General features: G+C 48.7%; 1 protein-coding gene across 1 annotated transcript in view; it reads right to left on the reverse strand.

The window, feature by feature from the left end:
- Positions 1–5009: 5009 nt before the first annotated feature.
- Positions 5010–15288, reverse strand: part of LOC307035610 (NLR family CARD domain-containing protein 3-like) — a 97748-nt gene continuing 87469 nt past the window's right edge. The window contains exons 11-12 of the mRNA XM_079675172.1: positions 6533–6579; positions 5010–6444 (exon numbers count right to left, since the gene is read on the reverse strand). Of these exons, the coding sequence (XP_079531298.1) occupies positions 5885–6444; positions 6533–6579 (607 nt within the window). The 3' untranslated portion in view covers positions 5010–5884. The remainder of the gene's footprint in view (positions 6445–6532; positions 6580–15288) is intronic.

Genomic DNA, 15288 nt, shown 5'->3' on the forward strand with positions numbered 1-15288 from the left:
TGCTTCATTATTTCCACATCTTGTAAATGTTCCATCAGCCAGTGATGGTACTCATTTCATCGTCCTCTCAGTACTTGAACATCTTCAAAATCAAATGGGAAATATTATTAATTTCCACCCACTACTGTAATGTGAATATTAGAAGTATAAAGTACACTGCATGCCGTTAAACCACTGCATATAAATATTGCAAAATGGAAAACATTTCAAAAACATAATTTAAAGAAGGCATTCATGTTATTTTCTTGTGAACACATGAGGAACATTAATAATAATAATATATTTTATTTTTAGGCGCCTTTCATGGCACCCAAGGAGACCGTACAATTTTTTTTAAAAAAAATAAAATTCTAATAGGCAACAGAACATGATAAAAACACAAACAGGAAATCATGGAGGAGACAGTCAAGTGGACACAAATGAAACATATAATGGGGAGCACTACAGTGAGTAGGCAGCTTGGAACAGGTGGGGTTTTAATTGGGATTTGAATATGGTGATTGTGTCTGACTGTGGGATGTGTGGGGGGAGGGAGTTCCAGAGTCTGGGAGCATTTCAGCTAAAAGCCCGAGCACCCGTGGTGACGAGGTGTGGGGTGGGGACGGTCAGCAGACCAGCAGAGGAGGAGCGGAGGGAGAGAGAGGGGGTGTACTCCTGAAGAAGGTCAGCCAGACAGGGGGGGGGGGGGGGGGGCAGGTTAAGTAGGGCTTTGTAGGTGAGCAGTAGGTTTTTGAAGTTGTATATGAGTGTATGATTTGTAGTTTATTGATGAGCTTGGTGGGTATGCCTGAGGGGATGGCGTTACAGTAGTCGATGCGGACGTGACAAATGCATTGACCAGGACTTCAGTGTTTGATTGAGAAAGGGATGGGCGGAGTCTAGAGATGTTGCGTATGTGGAAGAAGGCAGTCCGGGTGATGTTATTTCTGTCTTTCTTGCATGAGGGGTAAGTATTCCCGGAACCAGTGTTACCAGAATAAGTCTGCCATGTATTGCACCTGTTTCCATCGGCGTCTTACGTACAGGTCCTTCTTGTCAAAAACTCCAGGGGGCAGAATTGGCTTGGTTTTTAAAAGCAAGATGTGATTTGGGGTTAGAGGCTCCAGGTCCTGAGGGTCACTTGAGACTGTTGTGATTGGTCGACTGTTCAAAATTGCCTCTACCTCACATAAAAGGGTTTGTAGCCCTTCTTCATCCAAAGTCTGCTGCTTCAAAGCAGAATAGAGAACCTGCCTCACAGACTTTATCAGACGCTCCCATACTCCTCCATGGTGGGATGCTCCTGGGGGGTTGAAACTCCACTTTATGCCCTTTTGCAGCAGAGCTTCCTGAATTCTGTGCTGGTTCAGAATGGAGAGGGCTTCCTTCAACTCTCTCTGAGCTCCAACTAAATTGGTCCCATTGTCAGATCTTATATGTTTCACTCGTCCTCTTCTGCATATGAATCTTCTCAAAGCGTCGATACATGAGTCTGTATCAAGTGAGCTGGAGACCTCAATATGCACAGCTCTGCTTGTCGTGCACGTGAACAGCACTCCGTACCTCTTTAATGTGGTACGTGCTCTCTTGACTTGAATAGGGCCAAAGTAGTCCACACCAACATTGGTAAATGGAGGCATGTCTGGCTCAAGCCTTTCCTGTGGCAAGTCAGCCATCTTCTGCTCTCCAGCTTTGGCTCTTTGTCGTCGGCACAAAACACAATCTCCCAATATTTGTCTTACAGCAGAGTTGGCTTTGATGATCCAATACCTCTTCCTAACTTCAGAGAGGATGAGGTTTCTTCCTCCATGTCCAGTTCTTTCATGCATGTGCCTTGTTCTGTCCTGATGAGGACATTGTTGTTCATTTGTTGGATTTGTCTCCCCCTGCTGGCGGCAGTCGTAATGTGTAACATATGTACCATGTGACCTAGTGCACAAGGAAGCTGCATGTGAACCTGATGTGAACAGGACAGCCACATGTTTTTTTGGTGACCACAATCTGCCCTAATTAATCCTTGACGTTCCGTGCCTTTGGTCGCATTATTGGTACGTACAATTGATATAAACGTAGTGTTCTTTCATTTCCAATGAATATGTTTATAGAGACTAGTTTTGAGCTGATAGTTAATGTGTGTTGTAAACTCCTCTGCAGAACTACCGTTAGCTACAGCCATAATTTTGTGCTACAGCCACGTGTGTGTATGTTATTGGTGTTGATTCAATTTATAATGTGTGTAAATATTCTTCCTCATATTTATGTACTTCTTGTATTGTGTTTATTCCCTAGTTTCACCCTTTGTTAATGATTAAAAGTGATGAAACAACATCTACGGTCTCTAGTCTTTGATGGTGGAAGGTGTTTAGCTGATAGTCAAAGTGCACAAGAGACACGTGCACGTAGGACGACACAGTGAAACAATAGCTTGAGCAGATACAAGTTACTGCTGCTACATTACAGCTAAGAGAGAAGACTACAACAGCAACGCTAATGAGGAAACCTCATCCTCGGCTTCACAATGGAAGAAAAACAAGCAAACTCTTTTAAAGTCAGGTCGGTCGCATCAAGCTCCGTGAAAAGCAGTGCTTCCACAAACAAAGCAGCAGCTATCGCACGCGCAGAAGCAGCAAGAGCAGAAGTTTCTTTTGCTAAACAAGAAATGAAAATGAAAATAGCAAGAGAAAGAAAAGTCTTCAGCCTGGATTTAAAAGTAGTAAGAGTTGCAGCGGACCTGCAGGTTTCTGGGAGTTTGTTCCAGATATTTGGAGCATAATAACTGAACTTCTCCATGTTTAGTTCTGACTCTGGGGACAGAAAGCTGACCCGTCCCTGAAGACCTGAGAGATCTGGATGGTTCATCATTTAGCAGGAGGTCAGAAATGTATTTTGGTCCTAAACCATTCAAAGCTTTATAAACAGCAGCAGTATTTAGAAATCTATTCTCTGACACACAGGAAGCCAGTGTAAAGACTTCAGAGCAGGAGTGATGTGATCCACTTCCTTAGTGCTGGTAAGGACTCGAGCAGCAGCGTTCTGAATCAGCTGCAGCTTTCTAATAGATGTTTTAGTGAGACCTGTGAAGACACCATTGCAGTAGTCCAGTCTACTGAAGATAAAAGCATGGACAAGTGTTTCAAAATCCTGCTGTGACATCAGTCTTTTAATCCTAGACACAGTATGTTCTTTAGGTGATAGTCAGTGGCACCAGCAGGGAGGGGCAGGGGGGGTCATGGCCACCCTGATATATTTGTTGGCCCCCCCACTGGCCCCCCCAACACACACACCGCCTCGCCAGTCACGTATGCGTAGTAGTTTATCTGATATTTAACAACAAATACACAGCCAGCGAGTCGCTTGATTTGAGCTTGCAGCGCTTATACTGCAGCCCCTCCCTCTCCCTCTGATACCATGGTAACACTCTGATACTCGCGCACACCACTCTGAGATTCGCACAGACAGCAGCAGGTTGCAGCAAAACGTTTCTTTCTACTAACTTGACAAAAATCCACCAGACTTCTAGAAGGTAAGTCGTATACGTTTGTTGCCTGTTAAGCTCGACAACACGTTAGGCTTTAGTGTGTTAGCTTTATGTAGCTAAAAACGGAGATATGCTTACCTTTAGCTGTTATTCTGATCAAAATGTGTGTTCAATGGCATTAAAACGAGAAAAACGCTGAAAGACCTGGAAAACAGGCTCGGGGCTCAGTAAAGGCTGGCTTGACTTCAGGTATAATTTGTCTGTAAACACACTTTGGCGGCTATCCTAGTTAGCGTTAGTTTAGCTTGCTAAGCTAACGTTAGCTGATGTCGGTATGCTGGGCTGGTGTAATGCAGTGCATGACATTAAGGATTTTGGGAGATGGCCCTGTGGGCCATCTAAGCTAATTTACAGATGGCCCTGAGCCCAATAGAGATTGCCCTGAGAAATGCGCGCGGACGAAATGACGCACGAAGGGTTTGGGCGGCCTCCCCCTAGAACACTTAGATGTTTGCAGGTCTTAGATGCTGTCTGGTGCATTCTCTAGACTGAATTATAAGATGAACCACCACAATATTATATTGTACAATTTCTATTTTATTCGTCATTTCACTTGTTTGTTTGTTCTTGTTTGTGTTTGCTCTCTTGCATGCCCTGCATAGTTATAAGAAATACTTAAGTTGTTGGTCAAGACACTTTCCATCTGATGAAGGCAAATGCCTTCCCAGATGTAAAAAGTAGAAAACATTACATTCAGTTATAACTGCCAAAACAAACATTATTTACACTATTATGACCCCTGTTAAAAATGTTTGTAATGTTATCTACTGTAAGTTGGTCGAACGAATGCCTCCTCATCCGGAAGCTGACCGAGCAGCAGTCGAGAGGAGCCGAGTGCATCCGCGAAGCACACAAAATGGCGAATTAGTCTCTCTGCGTTTCTGCGCTGGGCTAATGCTAATGCTAATAATGCTAATGCGAGGATAATAAAATGGTGGCTTCACAACACTTTTTTTGAGTTTTACGGGGCGTGGTTTGCAATGCGCCCAGCCAATCAGAAATATAGCTCTTTTCTCACAAGAGAGCCGCATGAGAGTCCCTGCTCTCTAGCAGGGACGGAAAAGGGGGTAAAAAGGTTCTCATGAACTCATTTTAGTTCCGGCTCTTTTTGGTGTGAACGCGACATTTCTGAACTATATCGGAACTAAAGTGGGAAAAGTACTCCGGTGTGAATGCGGCTAATGTGTCTCCCAGCAGAGTTAAACCAAAGGGCTGCTGCTTCCCATCATGCACCAGGGCTTTGCATTGCATCATGGTATATTGAGGCAACTGCTGGGGAGAAAAGACGCTGGTGTCTCTGTTTTCAAAGAGTAACTTCTCCTGATAGGTGTCGTCTAGCAAAACAACACTAAACTGACCCAGGAACGTGAGCTGATCCTGTCTCTAATGGGGGAAGAGAATTACACCAAATCTGAAGCTTTCTGATCATTATCAATATGGAACAAATAAATATACCAGCAAACTGAGACAAAGACAGAGACACGAGTCCGACTCAAAACACACACTTTATTGATTAGATCAGCTGCTTACATTGAAAGCACATGAGTGTTAATGATGAGGCAATCATCCTGTGATTGGTCTGTTAATAAACCCATCTAACCCAGATCAGAGGTTTACATTCACCCCAGAAGCAGCCGTGTTCATTCAAACATCATCGAGTTGTTGAGGGAAGATTAGTTTCTAAATGCAAATAAGGAACATTGAATCTGACCCTTCTTAAAAAGTAATGAGCATGTTTGCATGAGAGTAAAAAGCGAGCATTGAAATAAAAGCTGCACTCTGTGCCGCTCAGACTCTGCTGTGGAGGGCCACGTTATATTTTAAATATTCACAGGAAGCCGGTCATTGAGCTCAAATGCATGCACGCTGTGGTTTGCACTTTCTGTTCACGTTTGCACTTTAGACGTTATGTTAGTTTGTAGACATCATATATTATATTCTGCAGAAGTGATTGAACTCGTCACTATGACCTGTTCTCAACGAGCCTCAGTAACCCTTTACTGCTGCCATTCAAACTGAAGTGATGTCACGTGTTCACAAACTACAGATGGTGGGAAGACTTTGGGAGAAATGGAGGTTTTCCTGCACTTTCAGAATAAAAGCCTCCGTGTGGAAATAAATCAGAATGCACTTCCTGTTGGTATTCAACCTCTTTCTGAGTTTCATCTTTGCAAAGACTGACTTTTATTTGGGAGTTCTTTATTTTCTGAATACTCAACATTTAGATTTATTTAAAAAAAGAAATTAACAAAGATACATTTCTTCAGATAATTTAAGAATTCTGACTTTTTCTCTGAAAGTCTCCGAAATCTTATTTTACACATATCAGCCCCTCTCTTTTTGTATTGTTGGGGGGGAGGGGGGAGTTCAGTCCTGCAGAGAACACAGAGACACTGAGGAACCAGGGGACCCAAACCCAAACCCAGCATAGAGAGGTTCAGTGGATGTGGTTTTGGAGGTGTAGAGGTGGATCAGTGTGTCAGAGGAGACTCTGTAGAAGGAGAGAGAGCCAGCAGGATGATCCAGATACACTGCTACTCTACCAGAGGAGGAGGAGGGGAAGAAAGAGGAGGAGGGGGGGGAGATTAGTGATTCTCTCATATTGTGCCAGACTGAGTAACGACCACCAGCAGAGCACTCCAGACTCCAGGACTGATCTGTCCATCCAAACCAACTGTCCTCCCTGCCTCCTCTCCTCCTGATTCCTCTGTAAGTCAATGAGATAAAAACCACTCCTCTCCACTCGACCTCCCAGTAACAGCGACCAGTCAGAGCTTCTCTGCACATCAGCTGAGAACAGGAGACAAACCTCTCTGGATGATCAGGATATTTCTGCTCCTCTCTCACATGTGTCACCTTCCTTTTGTTGTATGATAGTTGGAGTTCTCTGTTCACTGTGTTTGAGTCCAGTGTGAGTCCACAGGAATCTGATGAGAGACACAGCAGGTATTAAAGGTGATTAAAGTACCTGTGATGTCCCAGTGTGAAGATGTTCATGATTAAAAACACACTTACACTTCCTGAGACCTGGCCTCAAGAACCGGACTGCAGCAGGCTCCAGGCTGAGAGCAGAGGGGGGGTCAGTTAGTCTTTAAAGGATCTGATATGTCCACCTCAGTCTGCCTCCAGAAACATCTACAGACACCAACCTGATCTCACCAGAATGCGTGACTCCACCACAACTCCTTGACACCGCATTGCGTGGTGGAGTCACGAACTTTGTTACATTTACGTGTCTGCACCACGCAAACAACCCCAATGTAAAGTGAATGAGGCTCCTTTGTCGTGGTGCACACACGCATTTCTACAACGTCCTGCAGTGAGCTTTTATTCTATAAAACGTTTTTAAAATCTACTTTATAGCTTGTAGTAACTCACGGGAGGCTTCTTTTATTTTATTTGTATTCATAATCATTTGTATTTTTCGTCAGAATTTATTATGGCAAGTTGGCAACCCTGTCTCCTAAAAATTACGTTCCCACAGAACTTAACTGTATTCTTTATTACGTTTAGCAAGAAACGTATTTTCTCCAACGTTACGTTCGTTAAGAATGTATCTCAAATACGTTTATTTTCTACATATCTTTGCTATTTATTGTCTTGCTTATAATAATGATAATAGTCATTTATAAATATCATTTTAGAGCACACATTTGAAATCAGTAGGCGAGGCTGTAATTTCTCCAGCTGGTACTCTCATGAGCGAGGCGAACAATAATAGTTTTAACATCCCAAAAAGCTGCTGTGTCGTTTATTGCTCCTCAAACATTAAAACAAATCCAGAGTTACGTGTTTCTGAACTTCCTCTAAGAAGAAAGGACAGTAACAGAAGAGCTCTGTGGCTTCAGGCTTGATCGCCGTTCAAATGACAGCGTTGGTTTCCCCAAAAGTTACCAGGATATGGCTGAGGCGGTGCCATTGACGTTCGCCATTCCTTCCGGGTCCGGCGTCCATGGAATTCCACCGCCCAGGGCTGTACTCTCCCTGGATGATGATCATGGTGGCGGGTGTGCGGGCTACTCACTCCTTGCTAGAGATGCCCCCGCCTCACCAGGTCAGAGCGATTATTGAGCCGCAAGCCCGAATAAGTAGCTTGGTCCACGGGCCTTGCCCCAGGCCCGGTTCCTTAGGGGACCGGTGCTCGGTGGCTTCACATGATATAGGGTCGACCCTACTTCATCACAGGCCGCCGCCGCTGAAAAACACACCTTGCCTGGTATAATAGCTCCGATTAATGCATTTCACCGTTGAATGGGAAATACAGCGTCAATACGTGTACAGGGGCATTATGGCGGGCGTATTACTGTCAAAGCAAAGACAATTAATGCAGTTTACCGTAGTGGTGAGAACAGCATTATGGTGGAGCGCGCGCTCACACAAGAGCGCGCGGCGGTGCGTTCAGGCACCTCAGTAAATAATCGGCCCTTTCTGTGTCGACCCTCCAGTTGCAAATCTTTCCTTCGCGGGGAGTTTTGCGGCGGAACGGGTCCCCAGAGAGTATCACAGCTTCATAGCTGCGGCCCCACAGCTGAGGGCTTGTCCATTAACACAATGTTATGGGGAATGGGAACTCAGCTGTGTACTGTACCGGTTCTCAGGAAGGCAGGGGAATTCAGATCTATTCTAGATCTCCGCGGCCTGAATCGGCACATTTCCTGCAGAAAAATCTGCATGTTAACTATAAAACAGTTAATGGGGCTAGTGCAAACCGGGCGAATGGTTGACCACCGTCGACCTGAAAGACGCATACTTTCATGTGGAAATTGCTCCGGAGCACAGAAAGTGTCTGCATTTTGCCTTCCAGGGGATAGCCTACGAGTACAACAGGCTCCCGTTCGGCTATTCCCTATCCCCACGCACGTTCAGAAAATGTGTGGCCCCTGCGCTTCAACCGCTGCGAGCCCATGGAATGAGAGTTTTCTTTTACCTAGACGACCTCATAGTCATGGCTGGGTCCAGGGAACAGGCATTGCTTTGCACAGCACAATTGATCACACACCTAACCAAGTTAGGCTTTGCAATCAATTGGAAAAATACCTTACCAACAGGCGTTGTAGTTGGGAGTGGTGCTCGATGCAGGCGCGCTACGCGCCACCCTGTCAGGGAGCAGAAGTGCATCCCCTCTCCGGGCGGTTCACAGGCTGTGACAGGGGGCGACAGTGACAGCTTTAACTGTCATCCCGACTTTGGGTCTCATGACGGCTGTGGTCCCGCTGGGGTCGGCCCGGGAGGTAAGAGTTGTGTTCCCGCTGGGGTTACTGCATATGCGCCGCCTGCAGAGGTGGTTCTCCAGCCTGCGTTTGAATCCCAAGAGGCACAAACGGCGGCTGGTGACCATCCCCCCCTCAGTCTCCCGGGCGCCTCCGGAGGGGGTCTCCACTGGGACGGGTAACCTCCTACATCACAGTGTTCACGGACGCATCCAGAACAGGATGGGGAGGGACCTGCATGAAGAGGGCTATAGGTGGGCGCTGGTCTCTAACAGAAACACGATACAGCAACCTCCTAGATCTACGGGTGGTAGTGTTAGTCCTCCATCAGTTCATGCCCCTAATTCAAGGGAGACATGTATTTGTCAGGAGCGACAACAGCACCACAGTGGCTTATATCAACAGGCAGGGTGGAGTCCGCTCCGCCGCCTTGTTGGCCACAGCGGAGAGGCTGTGGTTATGGGCTTCAGAGGTGGTGTTATCTCTGAGAGCCCTCCATATCCCGGGACTGGAGAACAGGGGGGCCGACCTCATGTCGAGGGACGGCTCCCTGCCAGGCGAATGGACGCTTCACATGGAGGTGGTGAAGCAGATCTGGGTCCAGTTCGGGAGAGCGGAAGTGGATCTGTTCGCCAGCCGGCGCAACAGCCACTGTGCCCTGTGGTTCTCCATGGCCCTGAGCGACGACCCGCCTTTAGGGGTGGATGCGTTTGCACACGAGCCATGGCCAAGGAAGCTGCTATACGCCTTTCCACCGCTGCGTCTCATTCTCCTTCTCCTGGGGAGAGTGAGGCGAGAACATCTGGCAGTCATTCTGGTCGCATCGGAGCGCGTCGGGGCGCGTCGGGACTCTGTGGCAGTCAGGGATGGCACAGATGAAGGTGGGCCAGGCAATCCCCCAGTTCTGGGGGGCAATGTCTCAAGAGGCTTCCGCCCCACAGTGCGAGCTGCCCCTATTATTCGAGGCTCTGGTCTCAGAACCATTTGAGCCTCTGGAGCTCTCCTCCCTAAAAGCACTGTCGTGGAAGACAGCGTTGCTACTTGCCTTAACGTCAGCCAAAAGAGTGTCCGAGTTGACCGCTCTGTCGTGCACCCGAGTTGCCTGTTGATTCGGGCTGACCGAAGCGGGGCGACACTTAGACCGAACCGCTCCTTTGTGCCCAAGAGACTAAGGAGTGTGCTCAGGTTGAGGGGTATTCAGTTGGGGGGATTTAGTATTCCACCCCATGGTGGGGCCAGGGAAGCTAAATTACACCTCCTCTGCTCGGTGCGCATGTTAGCATGTTATTTAGAGCGCACTGCTACGCTGAGACGCCCTGAACAGCTGTTTGTGTGCTTCGGGGGCGGGTTGACTCTGTCCAAGAAACGCCTGGCAAGCTGGCTTTGCGGAGGCATTGCACACGCCTACGAGCGGGCAGGGAAAGCCTGTCCCACGGGGGTCCGTGCGCAATCCACACGAGCTGTGGCTGGGTCAACAGCTTTATTCAACGGCGTGATTGTGGAGGACATATGCACGGCGGCGTCTTGGTCAACGCCAGGTCCCTTCATAAAGTTTTATCTCTTGGATATGTCTGGCTCTTTCTCAGCGTCTGTGCTTGCTGGGGCAACATAGGACTGGTGAGGAGGGGGGGTCTGTGGGTCAGTGGGCATCTGACCCCCTCCCCGGGCGTAGATGCGCTTACATTTCTCCGGACCTCTGGAGGGTTGTGGAGTGACTTAATAGGCTCTGGGCCCTTACAGGGCTGGAGGGCTCCCCTCGTCTGCGTGGGGGCAGGAGGGGGAGAGCCCTCCATACTATAGTCCGTACACACTCTGCACGGGGTCAGTGTCTGAGTGTGTGGACATAAGGGGCACTTGCGCTCTCCCAGTGCTCTTTAGGGATTCAGGAGAGAGGGTGCATAGTGAACCCATACAGCTGCAGACTTTCCCTGTCTGCCTATAAGCGGACGCAGGGGAGCCCTCAACACTGTTTTTCGAGCACACTTTTTTGCGAGGCAAGCGCGTCAGGGTGCTCTATCGGCCGCAGCCCGGACTTCTCCACGGTTACAACCGAGGGAGAGGTGAGTGAGGCGCAGCGGCTGCTAAAGCCGGTTAGGGAATGCTCCTGTTTTTGAATAAAATTAACATGGGATCACTCCGGTCATTGTACGTTCTTCGTCTCACTGGAATATTAATGGCCAGATTGAATACAACATCGACCCAATTTCTCCGGTCAATGACAGGAGAGTTTTGAAAGTGACAAAACACTGTTCCACACATTTAAAAAAACTGAATCAATGTTTACCCAGGATCCATGCACCTTCCCTGGCTTGTAAAATGTAGTGATGCGCCCTGGAGGTATCCTACTATTTAAAACATGTATACACTCATGTACACCATTCACAGGGTTCCCTAACACAATGCACATAGTCTGGAGCTCTCACTGGGGTGCTGCATATGCTTTAATCAGGCTTATCCATTTGGCTATCAGATTGTTAACGAAATGGACAGATCCACAGTTTTCCCCCTAAAAATGATTTTTAATCATTATCTTTGCATTTAAATGATGGATGCTATCATCCACATGGTTCCTTAACACAATGCACATAGTCTGGAGCTCGCTGGGGTCCTGCACAAGCTTTAATCAGGCTTGTCCATTTGCCTATCAGTTTGTTAACGAAACGGACAGATCCACCGTTTTCCCCCTAAAAATGATTTTTAATCGTCGCCTTTGCATTTAAATGATGGATGCTATCATCCATATGGTTCCTTAACACAATGCACATAGTTTGGAGCTCACTGGGGTCCTGCATATGCTTTAATCAGGCGTTTTAACACTTTTTCCCCACAAAAATGATTTTTAAACACTTTTATGGGGCTATATAAATCAAATTCCGGGTAATGCGGAGCACAATTGTACCTTTTACTATTTTAATTTATTTGTATTATATATCTTTCGGCTATAAAAGTGAAATCTTTGGATGACTTTGTCAATTTATGGAGCTTATCCCACAAATCCTGGAGGTTCCAGGCCGAATTTGGGAGCTCATAGGCGGCCTGCCATAGGCCCCCACCCGTGGAAAGAAAAAAAAATGAAAGAAAACGGTCAATTATATCTTAAAATAATCAAAAATGAAGTTTTGAAAAAACGCTGAGTGCCAACGGAGAAGGGGCTCAGAGATGCTCAACACTTCGGCGCATCGGGCCGAAGCCCCGGACACTTTTCCACCCCCCCGTTGCAACTTACAACGGAGAGGGGAATCCAAGCCTCCCCTACTCCGTGCAAAAAATTCGTTAATCATTTTCAGACTACTGTCCGCACGAAATCGGAAACCCGATTTTTGAGAGGACTCAGAAAAAAAACGGCTGTGTAACTTCATGGAGGAATTCATCCGCTGTATGAGCACTCTGGCTCGGATACATTTGTTGCCCGGAGACCCCCCAGCATGGTTCTTACCAAGCTTTAAGTTTTTGAACTGGGCTCTGGAGGAATGCAATGGGAGTTGCCAGGGGACTCTACCCGCCTCATGAGGCACTATTTTCGGATACATTTTAACACTTTTAGCCCTTTTTTATGGTTCTCCAAAAAAATAACTCAAACTTTTTCTGAGTGTGGAGGAATGCAAGGGGAGTTGTCAGGGGACACTACCCGCCTTATGAGGCGCTATTTTCGGATACTTTGTTCATTTTCACCCCTTTTCTATGGATCTCCAAAAAGTTAACTCACTTTTTCTGATTTCTCACTGATCGAATGGCAAACGTGACCCGCCATCGGAGGGCCTCCGCCGGCCCGGCCTCGTGCCGGTGCTCTGGCGGTCGGTTCCTCCGAACTGCGGGTTCGACTCTGATGGCCGGGAGGGACGAGGGAACCGTTGGGGGGCGGGTCTGCTGGAGGTTCCTGCTGGAGTCCTGCGTTTCACCGGGACCTGGCTCGAAAAACTCGGAACCGTGACTCCAGTGCGGTGTGGCGGCCTCGCCCTGTAGGTCCATCGTGCGCCTCCGGGTACCTGACTCCCCTGCCTCCACCGTGTGCTGCGTGTGCTGCATGGGGGTAACCCTGCGTGTCCGTTACCCTGCGTGTCTCTTACCTCCCGGGCCGACCGATATGAAGCGTTTCCAAGAAGAACCGTCTGACTCAGGGGTCCCACCACGGGTTCCGTAGCGGGGTGGAAGTTCCACCTCCCCACTTCGCCGCGGAGTGCAAGGCAAACACCTGTTTCTCTAATCCTCCACTGTTGCATAGCGGCCTTAGTCGGCTGCGGCATTCAGCAATTGGCCCGGCACCGGCTCCCTCTGGGACACACGGCTCGGTGGCTTCACATGATATAGGGTCGACCCTACTTCATCACAGGCTACCTGTTTGATCCTGCGTAACAACCACATATATGCTTGTCTGCAAAGAGGGAAATGCCTGGTCCCGCCCGGGTGTTCCTCTACGGCTAGTGTCCAGCCAGCTGCGGTATCAGCAAATTTGACCCGCCATCGGAGGGCCTCCTCCCCGGGTCCAGGTTCCGGTGCTTGGCGGTCGGTTCATCCAAACTGCGGGTTCGACTGTGCTCCTGGAGCGGACAAAGATATGTGTATTTGCCTGGAGGATGGAAATAAACAAAGAATGATATTTTACAGGACATGACGGATATGTGTTTTTTCCAGGCTTTTTGGAAATAAACCAAATGTGATTTTGCAGTACATTACGTAGCTCATTTACCCATGTGATGTTGTGCAGTACATTACTGAGCTCATTTCCCAACTGGTCTCCGGAGGAATATAAGGAGAGTTGACAGGGGACTCTGCCCAGTGCTTATGGACCGAATGAGGGGTGTGTTAGAGGGGAAAGCTCTGGCTGTTTCTGCAGCCTCTGCTTCTACCTTCTCTCCCCACCCCGATACCAGCGCGTGCCTGCTGTAAAAAGCAGGTGCACGGGCTCTCACTGCCACTAACTCTGAGCCTAGCTCCCGAGCAACACGTTCTCCCCGGCAGTCCGCCAGCAGATGAAAAACACCCACCTCTCCGCCTCTTCCGAGGGACGAGGGAACCGCGCGGGGGGGGGGTCTGCTGGAGGCTCCTGCCGGGTGCTCCGTGCTGCGTTTCACCGGGACCTGGCTCGAAAAACTCGGAACTCTGACTCCAGTGCGGTGTGGCGGCCTCGACCTGGCCGTCCACCGTGCGCCTTCGGGTACCTGACTCCCCTGCCTCCTCTGGGGGCAGGTGCGAGGGGTTCAATGCCTCCTCCCCCTGCTGCGGCGAAGGCCGGAGCGGGATGGAGCGCCCGGAGGTACTGTTATCCCCACGTTTTCATACCCAAAACTGTCTTGTGAGCTTGTGGCAGAACCATGAAACAAAAAACAATCAATGTATCGGACCCATCACCAGCCCCGCGTTGGTGCGGAGGTGGGACCATTTTAACCAGGTGGTAACCCAAGTCCTCCCCTTGGTCCGTGTTCCCTGCATTGAAGCATCGGACCCATGGTTGCAATCACCGGTTAGCTAATGCATATGAACGGAGAAACAGAAAACCATTTAAATACAATTCATTGTGTGTGTTTTGGGAAGGATGTTGTCCGAATGCCCGGTGTGCAGACTCTGCTATCTGGCTTTGAACAAGCACCTTAAGCACAAACATGCAGTGCGGGACCTGGAGGAAAGAGGCATCATTCTTAAAATGGCCAGTGGCAGAATAAATGTTCGGACCAAACCCTGTCCCATCACAGGGTGTTCGTATGCCGGGAAGAGACTACACCGTCATGTAACTCGTGACCACCCTGAGTTCTCCCGAGATGAGGCACATCAGGTCATGGCAAGGCTGAAGCATAGTGTGGCCCTGCAGTTGCTCCATGACCTCCGAGAGACTAATCCCATCATTGGAATGGCTAAATCATTGGATATAGACAATAAGCAGGAATACCCGGTGCACCCTCCACCCTTCTCCCCACATACCGAGTGTGACGAAGAGGACTGCAGGCAGGTGAGGCTAGAAAATGTGGCATTGAGGGCTCAGAAGGATGCCCTCATTGATGAGGTGAAGACCCTGCGCTCCAGGCTGAAAAAGGAGCTAAAACCCAGGAAGCAGAGTGCCACTGCTGCTGTGCTTGAGGAAGACGAAGAATGTATACGATTTAAGGGCCTGGCAATCTCAAGTACCCCCGGCATGAACACAGTAGCCTCCGGCAGCAATACCCCTCTCAAGACCCTGGTGAAGTCTGTGATGCGGTCCCCAGAAGCCTCCGGAAGCAAGACCCCGGTGAAGACTGTCATGCGGTCCGTAGAAGCCTCCGGTAGTGAGACCCCTCTCAAGTCTGTGATGCGGTCCCCAGAAGCCTCCGGAAGCAAGACCCCGGTGAAGACTGTCATGCGGTCCGTAGAAGCCTCCGGTAGTGAGACCCCTCTCAAGTCTGTGATGCGGTCCCCAGAAGCCTCCGGTAGTGAGACCCCGGTGAAGACTGTCATGCGGTCCGTAGAAGCCTCCGTTAGTGAGACCCCTGTATGCCAGAAGACCCGTGCGTCTGTCTCCAATAAGCTGAAAGCTAATCTGGCTAAGGACTGGCCCTCTCCCCCAAAATCACTGGTCCACTGGGAAGGGAC

This window comes from Notothenia rossii, assembly GCF_949606895.1.
Source record: "Notothenia rossii genome assembly, chromosome: 4".
Classification (NCBI taxonomy): domain Eukaryota; kingdom Metazoa; phylum Chordata; class Actinopteri; order Perciformes; family Nototheniidae; genus Notothenia; species Notothenia rossii.